We start from the raw sequence: 19,970 nt of genomic DNA, 5'->3' as shown, positions 1-19,970 counted from the left end.
CATGTCCGCCATTGGCGCAGCGCACATCCGTGACCAAAGCAGGCCCGTCGTTGTAGCGGCGCCGGCGCGATCCACGTCACTGCGGATAGTCGCCCGGGTAAGGACGGTCCACTGTCAGCGCTGCTTCTCGCCGTCCCACAGTTTCAGTCTTATGGCTCCACAGTCAGTCTTACAGTCCTGGTATCGCTGTCAGCGTCAGTGTCACAGTCCAGAACCATCCAGAACCGGTAATCCGATGTGGTCTGGAACTGAGCTGATGACGCTACGTCACGGGCCACCGCGGTTTTATAGCACCAAACCTTCTCGTGATCGCACTACCCGCATTGGCGGCCGTGCGCTTTGCCCACACCAGACTGTCATCTTCTCTCTTGCACACTCGATTAATTTCATTCTGTCATTTACGAAATGCATGAGGGACCGCCTGGACCTGACGCCGGCACTGCCACCCTCGTCACCGAAAAACCGCGCCGAGGCTATGAAGGCCGGGACCGCGCGCTTCCTTGCGCATCCTTTCAGTCCGGCCATTCTGCCCCACGTGAGCTTTATCCGTCTCGTGACGTCACGCGGTTGGTCTACAGGGCGTGACCAGCACCTGGCCGTGCTCCTTGAACCGCCGGCCGCCCCTGCACGCGCTCTGTCGACGTGATGAACGAGCCGGCTATTTTGGGAGCGGCGGCTCGTCGTGACGAGGACGACGGCCTTTCATAAGGCGGAAACGGCGGTACGGGGACTGCGGCGCGCTCGGGAGAATCAGACGGCGCGTGTCCTTTAATCTGAGGCCCCGAGACAAGTGTTGTAAAACGGTGCGAGGACGTGACAGGTCACAATTCCAGCGTTTTCCGTTGGACGTCAAGCATGTTGTACGTAGCCAGAATTTTGTTTGGAGGGCAAAATACAAATTTTCTCAGGCCTCCTGCGGATTCAGGCCAAACTCCTGCACAAATCACTCAGTATCTGGGACAAACATGTTGGCTCAAGGAAGGCATGTCCCCTGTGCCCTCCCCCCCCCCCCCTTTACACTTGTCCCTGTTGGGAGTGAACACTTTATGTTCATCCTTCGACCGGAGGTGGTGGACCGGGGAGGGGAGGCCATGGTCTGCCCACTTAAGTTCGACATTGCAACTTTGGTGGTGTATAGAAAGAGAAAACTTAAGAGAACTATCTGGTAATTTTGAGATTTACTTTAAGGTTATTCTATCCCAGCACCACTAAATGTGGTACATTTAACGTTCAGAACGGTGGACAATTTAAGCCCCCTCCTCCCCCCCCCCTCCCGTGTTTGTACATATGTGCGTCCAAGGATGGGCGGGCAGTGCTCACTGTCAGCGGGAAACGCGATATTTGTAATGAATGCTCTCAGCGAGGCTTGGTCAAATGTTTTACTGTTTTGATTTTTGAACCACTTTGAATGGCAAACATTTCAGAAGACGTTGATCACCGCTTGATTTAACTTTTCACCTGGGTTTTATGACGTTGAGTAACTGTACCGGTTAAACTGAACCAACGCTTTTCGTCATTGAGTGAGAACATGAAGTATGTCAAAAGACTAACAAGTAAGCCTTCATTTCAGCGTGAGTGAAATGGGAAAAGCAAAAAGTCAACGGTGACTTTTCCTGTGTCCTCACATCTTGGTCCATTTCACGTTACTACCGCTAAACATGGTGACAATAGCGTGGTTTTGCATTGCTCTTATTGGTCATGTTAGATCCTCGAATAGCAAAATGAAAACATAATTTTGGCCAATGCCGCCAAAACGGGCCCGATATTTCTCTCCTCTATCTGTCCTCTAAGAGAGAGGAGAGAACGAGAGACGGAGAGAGAGAGCATCCCTCTCTCTCTCCTATCATGAGGGCGAAGAAGAGCTCTATCTCGGGCGGATATTCTCTCCTCTCTCTCTCCTCCTATAGATCTCTAATCCGTCGCTCTCTCTCTCTCTCTCATATTCTCTCTCCTCTCTCTATCTCTCTCTCTCTCTATCTCTCTCCTCTCTCTATCTCTCTCTCCTCGTCCTCTCTCTCTCTCTCTTCTCTCTCTCGCTCTCTCTCCTCTCTCTCTCTCTCTCTCTCTCTCTCTTTTGCTCACTCTCTATCTTCACGCTTTTGCACAACCCAATTCCCCATTCTATGGTGAATTTACTCCTCCCCTCATCCACCCTTTTACCAGTTATGCATTAACTCACCTACTCCCTTACTTGCAGTTACCCACTTGCTAAGTTACTCACTTACGTTCTCATTCACCTCACACACAGACCCACTCTCACTCTTTTCTCCATTACTTTCTTCCCACACAGTTCCCTTTCGTTTGCTCTCTCTTTCTCTCAATCCCCTCAGCTCCCTTCAGCTCGGCGATAGCGACACAAAAAGTATCGCTCCGTCTATCAGCCTGATCGTGCGATCTCTCGTCGGGGGCTCCGGCGGACACCCTGACGCCGCGCGCCATCCGCCCCGCTCCCGGAGCCGGCGTTTTTGCACGGCGCACTCTACCTCCGTTAACACCTCTGATATACGCGCGCGGAGTCCGTCAGGCAGCGCGGAAGGATCCGGCTCTTTTTGAGCTCCTCAGGCATTTAAATCGCTTCCGGCTGTTGAACTTTGCAGATATCATCGTAACGCTCTTGGAGACTGGACTTGAGCTGAGTTTCTCATTGTTTCGCTCATGTTTCCTGCGACCAAGGAAGATCTCGTGCTCCAACGAAGAATGTTCTCTGCGACTTTTGCCAACAGAGGAACTGTGGGGTGGGGGAGGGAGGAGGGGGGGGGGGAAGCAGCCAAGACATCCGCCCAGCCATCTCTTCGGGCCAACCGCCAGCTGACTGCCGCGCCAGCTGGACGGTAGGGGCGCCACCTGCCGCAGCCGCGCTGCCACCGCCGCGTCGCGCCGGATTTCCGCGCGCGCTCGTCTTATCTGCCGGGCCGGACGCGTTTTTACTGGGCCACTGCGCGCGGCGCGGCGGCGGCGGCGGCGACGGTGCGGCGCCGGCGCGGGCGGCGTCTGGCGCTCCGTCCCAGTGACCGAGATGTGTTTACCCGGGCTCTGGTTGCGCGACTGGTGCCGCTGACCTGTGCCGTCACCCGGGCCGCCGCGGCGTGCAGACGAGCGGCGCGCCGCACCGTTTTTGCACGCTGCGGTCGTGGGCATGCCACCCGGCCAAACAGAGCTGCAGGCGCGCACCCGGGGCGGGCCGAACCGCCGCCGGCACAGAATGTGCATCGGAGCTGACCTGTTAGCACAGCTCGAGGAGCTGGGTGGCTCGGGTTGGCCATGCTGCACATTCCAGAGCGGGCTGATGTTTCCGCTGCTGACCAAGAGAGCGGGTTGTGGCGATTTTTACTGTCTTAGAGAGCCAGCCATGCTCTGCAGTCACCCATGTCCTCCAAGCAGCCCGGTTGTGTTTATTTTGAAGTCTTGGAATTGAAGTAGTGCATATCAGGAGCCTTGGGTACAATGTGCGCCAACCCTCGAGACATCGCCTTTCTTGGATCAAAAAGACCTCAGTATATCAGACCCAACAAACTCTTCCAGTTGCTCGGAAGCGGATCCGAACGTTGCGACGTCAAGAAAGGCTTTCTCGAAAATGCTGTTTAAGCAAAGCATGGATCTAGAGCGGGTGTTCTTCGGGATGGCCCATCCTCTTCGCTTGAAAATTACTCGATCTCTTGATTAGAATTATGAACTGCATTGGATCGTTTGTCATTGTAACTAGCTATTTCTCTCATCAATACTTTGAAACCAATCGATGTTCAACAGAATTGCATTTCGATCGCCTTAGATTTGTTTCAGGTAATAAGTTTGCTAGGACCTTACGACTGACTGCGGTGCATGCACCAATCTCGGGAATGAGAACCTTTCAGATGTTTTCTCTTAGTGTGCAACGCACAGCCAAGGGCCCATACCTCTACACGAGGTGTCGGAGGCTTATATACAATGTCTTACATGTCATTATGTCCAGCCCATCCACCGATAATTCCGAGGACAGGCTTCGCTCGCCGAGATTGCGTTTGGACCACCCAGCTCAGTGTGTTGCCGACCGCAGCGACGGCCATGATTGGACTATCGTCCACTTGTCGCAAAGGCCGTCGCTGCCCCGGCGAATGTGCGCTTCAAACGTGCACCGTGCGTGGGCGGGGCGTCTTGCACGCCGCCTGCCTTGTTGCACGCCGTCTTCTGCCGCCATTGAGGCTGGCCGTTATACAATTGCACAAGTTTATGCTGGCGCCGCGCCCTGGTGACAACACGCACTTTGTTCGATGTCACTGGGCGCGGAGCGCAGCGAAGGGCTCGGCATGGATGGCACTGGGCGGACCGTCCCGTGCTGAGGCGGTGGTGACGGGCGGTGACGGGCGGCGCCGCTGCCGCCGCTGCTCTGTTTACCGGGCGGCGCGGGAGGCGCGTTCGCCCAACACCACGTTAAGTGACCGTCCTGGCCGATTTCTGTCTTCTGCGGTGCGTGGAAAGGCAGGCAGTGTTTCGCCCTCGTCCTTGCTTTTGTTGGAGCATGATCCTGATGACTCGAAGTTAGAAGTGCTTGGTTTCTTTAAGTGATTGGTGATAATCAAGGCCAGGCTTAAGTATTCCACGCGCCAATGTGTGCTTGTGTGGTCTGCAAATACTCGATTCGGTCCTGCAGATGTGGCAGTAGTGGTCGCGGGCTCACAAGCTAGCATTCGCCAGCTGGCTGAGCCCAAATCGATGAACAACAGTGTTCGCTCGCGAACGGCAAGAAAGCGTGTGAAAGGTGGACCGGCATCTGGCCTCGAAGTCTCCCTTTCGGCAGCTTTTTTAGAGACCACTGGGCCTGGACCAGCGGGCCGACGTCGCAAGCCCCGGCGCTCTCCGGTTTGCGACATCACAGGGTCGATGCTGGCGCCGCTGACGTCACCGGCGCGTGGTTGGCACGTGATGACACGCGGGCGCGACGGAGGTCGCGGCCGGGGCGCTGGGTGACGGACGGCCGACGCTGCCGCTGCCGCTCATTGTTTACCGGCGGCGCGGGCGGCGCGGGCGGCCAACACCAACAGCGGACGATCAGCGGCCCGCTGAGCGAGCGGCCGATTGGTCTGACCGCGCTGCCAGCGTCACTTACAGCGCCGCGTACCGCGCAGTGGGGGTCATGCGGGGGAGGCTGCCCTTCCCCGCCCCTGGGTGGATTCCTGGATCGCCAGCGCAGCTGCTCCTCTGGCGCTCGTCGCTGATGAGGTCACGATGTCCCTCGCTATCACGTTGCATCGCGGCGAGGGCGGGGGCGTCTCCGGTCGCTCCGCTCCATTGCGTAGTCCTTTTTGTACCGGAAGGCCTACGCCGGGTATGCCGCTCTTTTAAGGCAGCGGCAAAGAAGTAACAATTGGCCATACGACCAAACACAGAGACGGCGCCGTTTGTCCTGCCCTAGGCCAAGCGGATGACCAGTAACACCGGCATCATCATCCACTTTGGCACAGCACGTGCATTCATGTTTCCTCTCGCTTTCTTATTCATTCCTGACTCCTTTTAGAAGTCAAAACGATACCAAAGGGGTACATGGTGTAAGCATATTCATGGAGATACGTGTCTTCGTAAACGTTATTGCGCATTCGTGCAGTCCACAACAAGGCAAGTGTGCTTTGTCCATTGCCGCCCGCGGAGAAAGACAACCGAAATGAACAGAAACTGTACGAGCTACACAGTGTTGAAGTGGAGCCTCTCCTTCTTTGAATCTAAATGCAACCGACGTTTCGTTTGAGAAGGGCAAAGGGTCAGGCAGCGAGTGTATTTACCATCCGTGATGGGCGAACCTGGTTAGCTGTCAGAGATCGTGACAGCGCCACTTTGTGCCACAGAGCTCCAGACAGATGCACGCAACTTGCTTGGGGGAGGGTAGACTGGGCGCCAGCTGTGAAGGCGGCTGTGTGCTATTTGAAGAGCGTGGTTCTGGCAGTGTTTGTTTCGGTTGTGTGATTTTTCTCGGAATGTTGGGTGGTGAACAGCAGTCCAATCGATATAAGCATGTTGACCAATAATATCTAATTTTGCACTGCCTGTCACCGCGAGCCTTTCAAGCAGGTGAGGGCACTGAGGCTCGCCCAGCAGATTTCGTCTCGCCCCCGTCTGGATGAGGTCGCTGACGCTGTGGCCCAGCAGTTCCCAGCCCGTCTCGCATGCATTGGACAGTGGCTCCGAGTTCACATCAGCTCCGCCAGAGGACTCTGGGCCGTCTGGCCGGCGACGCCGCCTCGGAGCGCGGTCGGCCAGGCGGCGCTGGTTGTTGCCGCCGGCGCCTGAGTCAGACTGTTTGTGTCGCCGCGGCCGGAGAGGTCCTGAGAGCGGCCGAACCAGCCCTGAACCCGAGCTAAAAACGCCGCCCCCGCCGGCGTCAGCGCCCGGCGGCGGCGCGGCGGCGTCCGCCCACGACACCGCCGGCTCGGCCTGTCTGTCGACGGCGCCTGCACCGTCGGCGGTCTGCAGCGCGCAGGGGCGTGCCGCGTGAGGGTTGCGGGAGGTGCGGAGATGACGGGAGTGCGGGGCTGACCGGCGGCATATACCGTCGGCGGTCTGCAGCGCGCAGGGGCGTGCCGCGTGAGGGGTGCGGGAGGTGCGGAGATGACGGGAGTGCGGGGTCGACCGGCGGCACTCACCGTCGGCGGTCTGCAGCGCGCAGGGGCGTGCCGCGTGAGGGGTGCCGGAGGTGCGGAGATGACGGGAGTGCGGGGTCCACCGACGGCACACACCGCCGCGGCTAAGGGAAAGAGGGTCAGTTCAACACCGGTGCTCAGGCACTGGTGTGTTGGAAAAAGTTCTCGGTGACATTCCTTATCTCCGGTCGCGGAAGCACTATGCCAATGCGCTCATGTCACTGCGACGACGTACCACCATGGACGACCTTTCATCGTCGCTCAGTCTCATCACTGTTTTAGCCTTGAGATAGCGTCTGGAGCGGGATGCCTTTGAGCTCCCAGTCCTGATCACTCTATCGCGAGTACGAGTGAGACTTTGCAGCTGTAAGCCTGGTCGGCCCGCAGCCGCAGCACCACCTATGCTCTGCTCAGTTATTGCCGCTATGCCGCCAGATGCATGCTCGCGTTTAGCTTGGATACATGGGTGGATCCAGGGTTACAGGACAAGTCGGACTGGCATTCAAACCGGATATTGCTGGGGTTTTGACACCTCCAGCTTCTCACCCCGACTCCCGGGATTCCCACCACTTCGACAGATACTTGACAGGTTGTTATGTTACATATTGGCCTGTGCTGGATGGGCATCTTACACTGTAGTATGCCAAGTCAACCAAGCTGACCCACAGGCTAGGTTGAATAATTCCCTGAGTCAGATCTTTTCTAGGCCGAGTGCGAACAAATGCCACAGGTTATTCTAAACAACTTCCAGTGGAACTCGGCCTAATAACCAGAGGAGCGTAATTCCAATGTGATTCCGGCCAAGGTGGAGCTGACTTCTTAATTCGATTCGATTCCGCTGGTGAAAAGCTTGGGTCCCGCTTGGAGAGGGCGAGATTCGCCAGCGACTGCCTGCCAGCCATGAAGGCTCGCCGTCCAGAAACCGCGGCCGTAATCCTTCATCTTAAGCCGTCCGTTGAGTTGAGAGTGCTCTTTACTGATCTGTTGGGCTTAATCTTCGCAGTGAACTGCCCTCTGCATGGACCCTCATTGCAAAGCCATCCATGAGAGCAGTCAGTAAAAAGTATAAAGAAAAATAGAAGTGTACATTCAGAAACGCGATCGGCCACTGAGTCATGCCTCGTGCACATCCGCGCGAGCATTTACATTCCAGCGCTGCAGCTGCATGGCCTGTTCGTCTGTATTCCCCTGAGCTAGTGTCAATCGTCGGATCATTGCTCGGGAAAGTCGAGCAAGCAGCTGCTGACCTGTTTATTTGCCTTGCTCTCCACTGTTTGCGTAACCAAACACGATCTCCGTGGAGTTATTGACATCATCATTTGCTCAGCATCATCTGCTCTTCCAGAGATATACTCCCACGTCAGAGGAGCCGGTTTCTGACAAGCGTGATGCTTCAAAACCATAGAACCAGTACGTTCAAGCTTTCAGCGCCTTTTATGTGAGGAGGCCTTGTCTATGTGAATGCAGACGAGAAGTCGATGGATTCTTATCTTCTTTGCTGATGGAACAAAATAAATATTTGTGTCATTTCTGAACTGAGTGACAAGCTTTCCCTCTTTCCACCATCTAGCCTCCTGTCGTGCTGCTGTCCATCCTGTGTTTCTTCCGATGGCTTATCAACCGCACGAGTGCCTCAGCACTCTCCTGTGCACTACAGCTCGCGAAAATGGCAGCCAACATAGATATCGCCACTGGGACCCGGCCCAACCTCATCGCACGGCTCCATGTCCGTTCTCCGCCACTCGCAGCGTCACCGTCGGCGGGAGAGATCGCGGTACGTGTACGTGCGGAGCGTCTCACAGGGCGCGGCTCCCGGGTTCGCTCTCCGCCACTCGCAACGTCACCGTCGGCGGAGGAGTCCGCGGTACGTGAGGAGCGTCTCACAGGGCGCGGCTGCCGGGTCCGCTCTGTGCCGCTCGCAGCGTCACCGTCGGCGGGAGAGATCGCGGTACGTGCGGAGCGTCTCACAGGGCGCGGCTGCCGGGTCCGCTCTGTGCCGCTCGCAACGTCACCGTCGGCAGGAGAGTACGCGGTACGTGCGGAGCGTCTCACAGGGCGCGGCTGCCGCGTCCGTTCTGTGCCGCTCACAGCGTCACCGTCGGCGGAAGAGTCCGCGGTACGTGAGGAGCGTCTCACAGCGCGCGGCTCCCGGGTCCGCTCTGTGCCGCTCGCGCAGCGTCACCATCGACGGGAGGGTTTCAGTCCGTGCGGAGCGTCTCACGGCGCACCGACTGTGCCTCGGCCGGCGGTGCCCGGCAACACCGGCCGGCCGGCGGCGGACGTAACTGGACGCGGTAATGCACGTCCGTCTGACTCGGCCGCGCGGCGGCCGCCTCTGCTCCTGTGTTGACACCAGTCGGAGGAGCCCGGTCGGGTGGGGATCTCCCGCGCCGACTCCGGCTTCGGAGGTGCTCAGGTGTTCCCAGGAGAGGCTGATGAGCGGGGTGCTGCGCGACAAGCGTCGAGGTGGACGAGATGGCCAGAAATGGCTAGAACAGGCGGATGTGGTGGCATGGCCTCCGCAGGCGGACAAATGTGGCGCTCTTCTGCTGAGGTCATGGCAAGTCGAGCTGGAAAACTCCAGAAAACTGACAACATTTTTTCAACGCAGACTTTTTCAACGGAAACTGACTCGGCACGTTCTGGCGTCCCTGCTGCATAGACGGTGGGGTAATTAATGGACGTCCTAACTGGACACAGTTGAGACTTGGAGGCAGTGATTCCGGTAGTAGTTTCGCACCGTATTATGGCCAAAACCGGCATCCTCACTCCCATCACTTGGCGCAGCTAACGTATGATGCGTGCCGCTGTGCCCCACACAAGCATTTTCCCGTAACCCTGGGGTTGCTCGCACTTTGGAGTGCAAATATTGGCATTTTGGCGCTCTTAGGAGGTTCCGAGTGCGTCTATTTATGTTAGCGAGCTCGATGTCAAATTAGTGGTGATTTCTTTTAGCAACTTGGAAAATGTCTGTGCTTTATTCTGAAGAACGACTGCAGTCTTATCACTTCTTTGAGATCTGGCCACAGGAAAATATGTCGGATGGGGAATGATCGATCACGGGGGCACACCCTCATACACCTTTAATATACGCCCAGCAAGGTACAAACAAGCCTAATTTGGTTATATCTGATGAATATTTATTATCTTAATTATTGTTAACTGAAAGTTTTCATTTCGTTGTTGTTTCCCGTTGATCATAAGCTTGGCGGCTGGTAAGGTATTTTTCATATTTTCATTTCCTGCTTCGATTGGTTTTCCTATCGTTTGGTTTGGGTTGGTCGGTTAAACTTGATTGCGTTGGATGCTTCGCCATTTTATCACTTTCCGTTTTTTCGGCGTAGCCCCATCGATCTTCTGTTGATATGTTGCCAATCGATCATTTTCCACTTCTCTGTCTGTCATGCTATGATATATCCTCTCGATATTTGCCTTTCCATCATTTACATTTTAATTTTTCATCGTTGTTATTATATGCTTCCCTTTAATTGTGGGATCGCACCGCGGCAACGGTGCGTTTGCCAGCAGCAGATCAAAGCTAAACCACGGCCACAACAGAGAGACTTCTGATTGATCGCGCCCTCATCAAGCAGGCACACTTCTAAGTATTCTCGAGTCTTCGACCAATACCCACAGAAGTTGTTGCATACCCCACTCCGCCCTGTCATGCGTAGAACTACGCCCATTTCCCCACCCGTTAGTATTCACGACTCGTTGGGTGGTGCATTGAACCGTTCTTTATTGACAAGGCGAACCCCATTTGCTTTTTCCAGTAAGCACATTCGACTTGTGACGCAGCTAGCTGACTTACCTGTGGCTTCACTGTCGAAGCCTTTTTTGGAAGAACGGTGTACGGTGACGATGACGCGTAACTCATGAATAACTGCGCAACTGCAGTGTCCAAATGCACCACTGCTTCATGCTTCATGTATCCATGGGCCTGCGACGCCATGGGTTGTGGCGCCAGTGAGCGTAGGTTAGTTAGATTTGAAGAAGTGGGGCCGGGCGGGTCTCGCTCACCCCGGAAGCACTCTCAGACGGGCCATTCGCGACCTCGCCGTCGCCAGTCGTCGTGGGCGGGCTCATGTCGCCTACCGAAACATCCAGGGCAGCAGACGCCGCGCGCGGGCCAGAGTCCAGCCCACATCCGGCCGGTCACGTCCCGCCGGCGCTGGCCGGGCCGCCGCCAGGCCGCCGCCGCCGGCCCTTTTGACCGCACGCGCCGGCCGCGCCGGCCGCTGGGGCGCGGCTGGCTCGTGTTCCAGGGCGGCGGCGATCGCCGTAATGCGAACCCAGCCCGCGCCAGCGCGCCGGTCGAGGAGGCTCTGTTGTACCCAGCGTCCGCACGCGGAGTCGGCGTCAGATCGGGCGGGTGTTCTGCGAGTCGGAGTCAGAGTCAGACTGCAAGGTGGAAGCAGGGCCGGTCGAGTTTCGAGTCGGTTTTGACGCGATCTTGATGGAGGATTGGAATTTGTGTGGTCCTTTTTTGCGGATAGTTGGAAGGCTAAAAGAACAGAATCAGGCTGGATATGATTGAGGTTGTGTGATCTCGAACGCAGTTTATCGTTACGGACCCTAGGATAAATGAGATTATGCGCCGAGATGCCCCGATGCGAAACATGAGTATGGGAGATAAGTGATCGATATGTCATTATTTCGAACAGCTGTACCCAACAGCCTAGAACAGTATCATCCCTAGAGATAGCACAATGCGTCAGATTCCTGTTCTCTTCGGCACACCACACGCATTATTTTAGCTTGTCGCATTGCCCTCTGCAGCTCCGGTCAATTGCCATTAGTCTCGGTTCGAAGCCCGATCATCTTCCAGTTTCGGTCTTTGCTCTCTGAGCAGAGGCCACCATGAGGATGTCACTAGATATGACGGTCAGGGGCACAGTCAGGATGTATTTAAGGGGGGGACCTCTGCGAGTAGGCATCATGCCTATTTCATACTCTTTTTGATGGGAATCATTTATGGTGAAAAACGAAAAATCCGGCCCGATGGGGGTCCGGGCCTCCCCCACCCTTGGTTGCGCCCCTGTAAACGGTTGATGACGGACAGCATCGTGGCGAACAACAACCAAAGTACTGAAGATACTGCCCAGCGTTCAAGCCTCCACCTCACTTCGTTCATTCGTCGAAACCTTACGTTTGCTCGTCTCTCAGCATAAACACCAGCCTCACCTCCAGCAGCATCGAGCACACGCGTCCACTGCGCTGGTCTCCCAGCGGTGCCCGCATAAATCGAGAGGCGTTCGTGGGTTTACATCACGTTCACCGGTGCACTAACAGCGGTATTGTGTGTGGGTGCGTGCTGTTTGTGCACGTGCCACGAGCCGCAGACAGCCGTCTCCCACCGCATCCGGTACTGGCCAGCCGCCGGTGCACAGCCAGCCGGCGGGCGCCACGGCATCGAGCTCAGCTGGGCTCGGGATCGAGCTGACTTGGCCCGGCTGAAACGTGTAATGCAATGAGAGCTATTGTAAACGCAGCGACGATAAACGGCAGCGTACAAATAATCGCCTCTCCGGGTGCTAACTAGCCGCGCAAACTGACGTTTTTTATTGGCGGCGCTGGCTGTGCGAACCCACCAGGCCGACGACAGAAGCCAGCCCCACCCCGTGGCTGTGTTGCCAGCGGTGCGCTGGCGGCGGCCGGGCGCCTTTGAAGTCGCCGACAGCTGCGGCCGCCCGTCCGACCGCCGGCGCTGAGGCGCAGTGCGCGTGCCGCCCCCGCCAGCTGAGCGCGCGCAGTCAGCTGACTGGGCCCAGCTGCGCAGTGCAGTGTCCCCGTCAGCACGCAAACACGCAGCTTGTCAACAGGGCGACGCTGCGGTGGCGTGAAGTCACCGATACTGTGCTCAGAAAACAGCTCCGGCGTTGTTTTGGCCGCCAGCACAGCTTGCGCTTCCGGCTGGTGTTACAGTGGTGGAGAACTGGACCAATTGGAACAAAATCGTCGCCAAAAGTATGCAATCGCGATGCCCATGAACAGAGAGCATGCAGAGACATTGGCCACCGGAGTTATGAACTTGCGATGTCGTGATGTGTCCAGATTTGATGGCTGTGGGATGCTCCCAAAATGCCGACTGAACGCCACCCTTCCTCCTCCAATAACCACCATGCTACCCGCTTTTTAATAACAGTCATGCTATTTTTTCATGTGAAATGATGCATTCAGCATCTAAGGTCATTTGGCGTTGACATCTTTCACATCTCCTATAAGGTGTGGGACGAGCCTTGGCCGACGCTGAGACACGACCACACGTGGCTGTGAGGCGGGCGGCCTCCTGACCCTGCTGCTCCATCCCCGCCACCTGTTCCTCGCTCCTTGTGCGTAGCTCACGTACACGCTGTGCACACGTGCCTATTGCAACGCTGAAGGCACGCTGTACGCATCGATATGTGGAACTGCGTTTGGCTATGTTTCTGAACTACGCGTTGATCGCCAGTTGATTCGTCGGATCATTCCGAACCCACTGTCCTACGTCGCGTTATCGTATACGGACAACACTTTTCCGGTGCATAGAGAATGACGCCTAAATTTGGAACGTGCTTCAAGAAAACACGTCTTATGCATGTAAATATTTACTCGGCAAAACGTGCAGACGCTTCTGCCTTCCAAAGAAATAACGTCACTCCACTGACAAAGTTTGAAGCTATCCACGCTCTGGCCCGAGTCCCGCGAGCAGCAGCTGTCGGCCGGACGAGTTCGTATGCTGGGGCGGAGACTGGCAAGCGGCTAGCGCCTGGCCGTCGGCCGCCGTGACAGCTGCTGGCCCACAGAGCAGGGTCGGAATCCTCCACGCCACTGCGAGCGACACCTGACACCGGCATTGTTTACATTCTGGAGGCGGTGGTCGGCGACCGGGCGCCGCCCGCCGGCGTCCGGACCGCAGACCACCGCCGTCCGGGTCCGTGTCCACTGGCGCCCGGACCGCGCGTCCGCTGACGCAACGGGCCGCAGCGTCCGGGGGCGCCGGGAACGCCGCGCCGCCGCCGCCGGCCAGGAAATGACCCGGACAGCCGCAGGTGTGATGAGTAACCTCTGGCGCCGGGGGAGCTCTGGCCCACGGTGATCTCAGCCTTTGGACGCCGGTCGGGGGACGCTTGTGGGTGTCTGCCGCGGTGCGTCTTGGGTAGGATATTCTTAGAAAGGCGATGCCGTCAGACCGAACGGAAAAACGGCTTTCGAGAGGCGGCCTGTTTACGTTTGGCGTGCATAATGATTTGCCTTGCTGACGTGTTGTGCTTGGCGCAGCGAACTGGTGGGATGCCTGGCGGTATTGAAGTTGGCAGTGGTGGATTTGTCGTACTGTCGATTGTACAAAGCGTCAAACCGATTGGTTCCAAAGAAATGCAGCACTGTTTGCAGGGACCACTTTTGCATGGACAGCGAAAACGAGAGGGATGTGGGGACAGCTGCCTGATCATTGAAAAATGGCTTAAAATCTATGGCGTTGTACGGAAAGAGTTTGAGGTGAAAATTTTGCTTACCTCCCCTCATCCCTTAGTTTCAGAAGATTCACTGTCACTGCTTCTTTGGGCCGCCAGTTGTTATCCTCGTCTTATCTTTAAAGGATGGAACAGTCGCCCCGTCTCTGCATTGTCACACGTTGACGATGTGTGTAGGTGAGCCGCAGCGCGAAAGCTCAGCTGGCCATGGACCACTAACGACGAGTTCCCAGAAATCGGCACGTTCGCTCCCGCGCGATTTCACTGTTTATGAGAAACGCTGTCAAATTCAAGGCAGCGCCCCTTGACACATCGCAGAGAAGCGAACTAAAACCCGGCCCACTTAGTGTTTGTATGAGATAAGCGCGCCGGCCGTCACGGTGCGTCCAAAGGATAACAAGTTCGTGTGTCAGAGACGGTATCTGCCCAGCGGTGGCATGCCAGAGGCAGTCTGTAATAAACTATATACATACGCACGCGTCGCGGGCCAGATGGTACCTTCGAGTCCATGAAAGTGCGTAACGTCCTACTTTTTCGCAGCGCATCTAGCGAGGAGTTTTGCACATTTTTGACTGCGAAGACAAGCTATGCTGCCAACACCGAGCGTCGGCGCCAGTTGTTAAACAAGCAACGAGCTTTACGTTTACTTAGAGCCGCATTCCTCCTCATGAAGCTTCACTCGAGCCCACCCGTTACAGCCAGAGCGGACCACGCTGGAGGTCAGCGACTCTGCACACTACCAGCGCGCTCCCCAGTCTGCATCGCGCAAACTGACGCCGAGACATCGCTCGTTAGCATAACAAAACTCGCCGGCGTGACCTGATTCCGCTGCAGCTTTCATCTGCGCCCCAGAGCCTGCCGGACGCCCCGGGCCCTCGCCGCCGGTGTCCGGCACATGAGCGGCTTAAGCACGAGCTTGTTGTTCCTACCGCCTCGACGGCAGCCGTTGGCGAGTCCCTGGGTATAGTCGGTGGGAGGCTGTTGGTTTAGTTTGGCCCGTGCAAACTGGCAGAAAATAACCGTGGGTTCGTGACTGGATTCACAAAGCGAAGTACGGCACCTGCGCCGCCGTAGGACGTTGGCTGCACAACAAATGAAACTGAAAACCCCAGGTCCTTAATCAAGCCCTCGGAAAGCTGGACAATATGTTTCAAACGCCGGGTTTGAACTACCCATTGCTACGCACATTTATGCACCTTAAAACCGTTGCTGTACATGCTGAAGAAGGCCGTGTAACACAAAAAGTTAAAGTCGTCGCACTGATAACGGGTAAACAACCCTATTTGTTACCTTGCTGTTCACAAGATTTATACGGCCTTGCTAAAATGTAAGGTAAGGGAGGCTGCAGCATCGGCAATTTCGACATACACACGCGCGCGCGCACATACCACATTAATGTTGCGCGACTGGTCGTCCCATCCTTGCGTACTCAAAGAGGCCGCCTTCGCCGGCGGCGGGGGAGGCAGGGCGGTGGGGGTGGGGGGGGGGGGGGGGGGGGTGGGGGGAACCGCCGGCGGTGACGGCGTCGCGGTCGTGCCGGACGACTGCCGCCGAGCGCAGCGGCCCGCGTGGGCGGCTGCGCTCGGGCAGCCGCCAGCTGCGGCTCGTCAGCAGGGGGCGGGGGGGGCGTGCAGCAGGACAGGCCGGCGGCGGCCGCCGGGCGCGGCTCGGCCGTCCGCTGCCGGCGGCCCGGCGCCGGACCGACAGACTGGACTGCGGCCAGACGCCGGCCTCTCTGATGGGCGTCGGCGTGTTGTGAACGGCTGCTGACGGCGGGATTGGAGTTCGCTCGGCGCCGGCTGATGGGGCCGTGTGTTCCCGCGGCGACCGTAGTCCGCTTCGACGTGTTGCCGTTCGTTGCCCGCTGGATATTGGTCGGGCGTGTTGTTGTTGGGGCGTGAAGACAGATGCTTCTCCGTTCAGCAGCGCCCCGGGCGCGAAATGGCCAGCGCAGTCGGCACGCTCTCAAACTCCAATCATCATCATCATCACACATACACGAAGTATTAATAACCCCCCGCCCGACATGGGGAGCTCCAGTTCTCACATAGCAAGCAGTGAAACCGTCCGCAGTGTTCTGCCGAGGGGGATCAGGGTTTTCCTATCCGTCCGTGTCCATCCGAGACTCATGTGCAGATCTGCGCAACTGCATCAGGGACTCCAGTGTCCAACCGTCCGTGTCCGCCGGGGCCCCGCCAGTATCCGTGTGCCCATCTGCACCGTCCACTGACCGGACGCCGTCCTCTGCGTTTTCAGCAGGTCGATTACTCGCGGCCAGCGCCGGTGGACGGCCGGGGCGACAACTTCGGCTATGGCTTCTACCAGACCCGCGACGGCCAGACGGACGTAGAGCCACGGCCGCCGGGCGCCGCGCAGAAGTGTGGCGCCGGCGGCTGCGGCGCCGGTGGCTGCAAATGCGTCGGCGAAAAGGGCAGCAGGGTAAGTGCCGGGCTGAGGGTGCAGTAGGAAGGCGCGCGACGCAATGTGGGGGCGGAGGCGTTCAGTGACGTCGCTCAGTTCAGTGACGCACCGTGCGCTATGCCAGGGGTGAAGTATGCAGCTGTTATGTACTCCGGTGCATCGCGCGACGGACGGGCTGCATCGCGGCCGGTTGTGACCGGCAAGCTTGTACTCCGTGCATCGCGCGATGGACGGGCTGCATCGCGGCCGGTTGTGACCGGCAAGCTGTGATGTACTCCGATGCATCGCGCGATGGACGGGCTGCATCGCGGCTGGTTGTGACCGGTAAGCTGTAATGTACTCCGGTGCATCGCGCGATGGACGGGCTGCATCGCGGCTGGTTGTGACCGGTAAGCTGTTATGTGCTCCGGTGCATCGCGCGATGGACGGGCTGCATCGCGGCTGGTTGTGACCGGTAAGCTGTTATGTGCTCCGGTGCATCGCGCGATGGACGGGCTGCATCGCGGCTGGTTGTGACCGGTAAGCTGTTATGTACTCCAGTGCATCGTGCGACGGATGGGCTGCGTCGCGGCTGGTTGTGACCGGTAAGCTGTTATGTACTCCGATGCATCGTGCGACGGACGGGCTGCATCGCGGCTGGTTGTGACCGGTAAGCTGTATGTACTCCGGGCATCGCGCGATGGACGGGCTGCATCGCGGCTGGTTGTGACCGGTAAGCTGTATTGCACTCCGATGCATCGTGCGACGGATGGGCTGCATCGCGGCTGGTTGTGACCGGTAAGCTGTAATGTACTCCGGGCATCGCGCGATGGACGGGCTGCGTCGCGGCTGGTTGTGGCCGTAAGCTGTTTGGCAACAGAGGTCGCTGGTTCACTTGCGTCGCAAATGGGTTGTTGTTGTGCCCAGCCGAGCCACCAGTGCGGTGCTGCGCAAGGATTGTATGACAGCATGCTTGCTCAAGGACGCATCTGTCAACGTATGCAGGAACATCGGTACAGGTGAACGTTTTGGGAACGGGCGGGTGGCCCGTCCTGACGACACGTCATTGGTTGGATTTGAGTTTGGATACAGGGTGTGATGTCACACATCTTCGGAACGTGGTTGACTCGTACCTTCCGGAGGGGCTCCAACACACCTCACCTAGCGCCAACGTGTGCCGAAGTACCGCGTTGTGGAGTGCCGTGCCATGTGTGTCGTGTGCCTGCGGCTATTCTCAGGCCTCGAGCAGTATAAAAGACGGTCGCTCCGGCCGCCAATGTACCGCCTTCGCATACCGCTGCGCCTCCGGCAACCGATCTCGACACTTGCTTCAAAGTGAGTGCGCCGGTCACGCTGCCTGCCGTGACCCCGCTGACCTCTGACCGATTCTTGCGCCCTCAGGGCGCCCCTGGCTCCCAGGGACCGGCTGGCGTCAAAGGCCAGCAGGGCTTCCCCGGCATGGAGGGCCTGCCCGGACCGAAGGGCCTGAAGGGCGACGGCGGTCCGCAGGGGCCCAGAGGCCTGGTCGGAGACCGGGTGAGAGACAGCGGGAGAGCGCGCGGGGTCGGCTTCTTTGGACTTTAAGGTCTGGTTTAACTTCCGATTAAGAGAGTCGCAGGAGTGCAAGCCATGCTGAGGAATGGAACTAGTGGCTTTTAGTATGCTTTCACCATTTCATCCATCCATTTGATGCCGGACGATGTTTAGTTGTACCTTATACACGGGCAGGATGCCCAGTTCATGCACGCATCCATGTTTAGCACGCAGTGTAAGACGTGCCGGGCCTCGCCAGGCCCTGGCTGGACCTTCCCTCAGAGAGCGGTGTAACGCCCGATGAGGTCCGGCCTGTCGTCGGCAGTCGCTTGAGTCCGGGCAGCGGGGCGGTAACGCACCTGACCTACCCGCAGGGCAAGATGGGCATGCCGGGCTTCCCCGGCATCAACGGTATCCCGGGCCTGCCGGGTCCCGCCGGACCGCGCGGGTTCCCCGGACTGGACGGCTGCAACGGCACTGACGTGAGCACCCAGCCCGCGCCGCCCGGCCCACTCGTGTCAGCCGCTCGGCCTCCACGGCATGCGGTTGTTGCCGCAGCCTTTTCCTCAGCATGGGCCCTTTGGCAGCCCGATGCCTTCATCAGCTGCGTACCACTTTACAGCGTAGAGGCGTGTCATAGCATTATAACGCAGTGACCTGAAGCCCATACTGCACAAGCGTTCGTTTTATTTTTACCTTTGTTCTGCATTAGCTCTAGTTGAAAACCTCCACCGTTGTGATGTCTATTTTGTGTTCCAAAGCCTAAGGTTTCTTCTCGTCGCATTCACCTTATAGTTAACAAGGTTTGGATATTCCTTATAGCTTAAAGTCTGAACAAACACGATGTCAGTGAATACTCGAAAAACTGTTTTATTAGCGCATGCAGTCGTACTTGAACGTTCCCAAAACCAATACCGGTCCTAGTGTGTATGCCGCACCTGTATACAGCTCCATTTGACCAACATGTGGAACTATGCGCAAGCAATCTGCGACATAAGTGCGCTTGTTCTGCCGCTCAAGAGGACGCCCTTGTATGTACGCACTGCTGATCAGTTATGATGAGTAGCAATTGTCAAAAGCAGCCCTCAAACAGTCTTGTCGATTTTGCACATGGGGCCGAAAAGTTTTTTTGTGCACTCTACATTCGCATTTCGTGCCTTGGCCTCTCAGCCCCTAGCAGAGATGTCCGCCGAGCGTCCCCCCTGCCCTGTTCACATCTCTGGGCCAAGTGCCCGTCAGAGCTGTGGCCGAGCGGTCAGCACGGCTCCAGCGACCCCCTCCGACTCTGAGCTCTTTTGGCAGGGATCTCCCGGCGCACCGGGCACCGCCGGCCCGATCGGCCCGCCCGGCTTCCCTGGTATACCGGGCACCAAAGGTGAGCCGCGTCCCCTAGCCGGTCACAGGGCACCGGGTCACCGAACCACATCCGAGTCGGCGCCGACGAGGTGCGGGCCTCGGTCACCGAGCCAGGGTCGATGCGTGACTCTATGTGCTACCTGCAGACCATTCGATGCCCAGCACTGGACCGGGAAGGGCTTAGATGAGCTTTGGTCTCTTTAGCAGCGACTTAGCGCGCTGGCAACTTTGTAATTTATCACTTTCTCCGCTGGACGGATTATGGAATGCAATGCGGTTATCAGAAGGGAATGTGACAGCTTGCTGCGCAGTCGAGCTAATAACATATTATGGTAGTAAAAAAATTAGGTCGTTTCCTCAGCCTCGGCGTGAATCGGAACTCTTCACGCTCACGCTTCGTGTGTACGTGTCTGTCTTTCGCCACGATCAGTGTTAATGTGTCTGTGATACTTTTGCTATGATCAGTGTTTATGTGTCTGTCATACTGTCGCCACGATCAGAGTTTATGTGTCTGTTCATACTGTCGCCACGATCAGAGTTTATGGTCTGTCCATACTGTCGCCACGATCAGAGTTAATGTGTCTGTCATTACTGTCGCTATGAGTCCGGTTCACACTGT

General features: G+C 57.3%; 1 protein-coding gene across 1 annotated transcript in view; it reads left to right on the top strand.

The window, feature by feature from the left end:
• Positions 1–19,970, top strand: part of LOC119109285 (collagen alpha-2(IV) chain) — a 39,783-nt gene that overhangs the window by 8,191 nt on the left and 11,622 nt on the right. Inside the window, exons 3-6 of the mRNA XM_037232880.1 lie at positions 16,319–16,501; positions 17,864–17,998; positions 18,370–18,477; positions 19,298–19,440. Of these exons, the coding sequence (XP_037088775.1) occupies positions 16,319–16,501; positions 17,864–17,998; positions 18,370–18,477; positions 19,298–19,440 (569 nt within the window). The remainder of the gene's footprint in view (positions 1–16,318; positions 16,502–17,863; positions 17,999–18,369; positions 18,478–19,297; positions 19,441–19,970) is intronic.

This window comes from Pollicipes pollicipes, unplaced genomic scaffold (genome assembly GCF_011947565.3).
Source record: "Pollicipes pollicipes isolate AB1234 unplaced genomic scaffold, Ppol_2.1 Scaffold_7231;HRSCAF=8579_pilon_pilon_pilon, whole genome shotgun sequence".
Taxonomy (NCBI): domain Eukaryota; kingdom Metazoa; phylum Arthropoda; class Thecostraca; order Pollicipedomorpha; family Pollicipedidae; genus Pollicipes; species Pollicipes pollicipes.
This window is presented reverse-complemented; position numbering and strand designations above follow the sequence as displayed.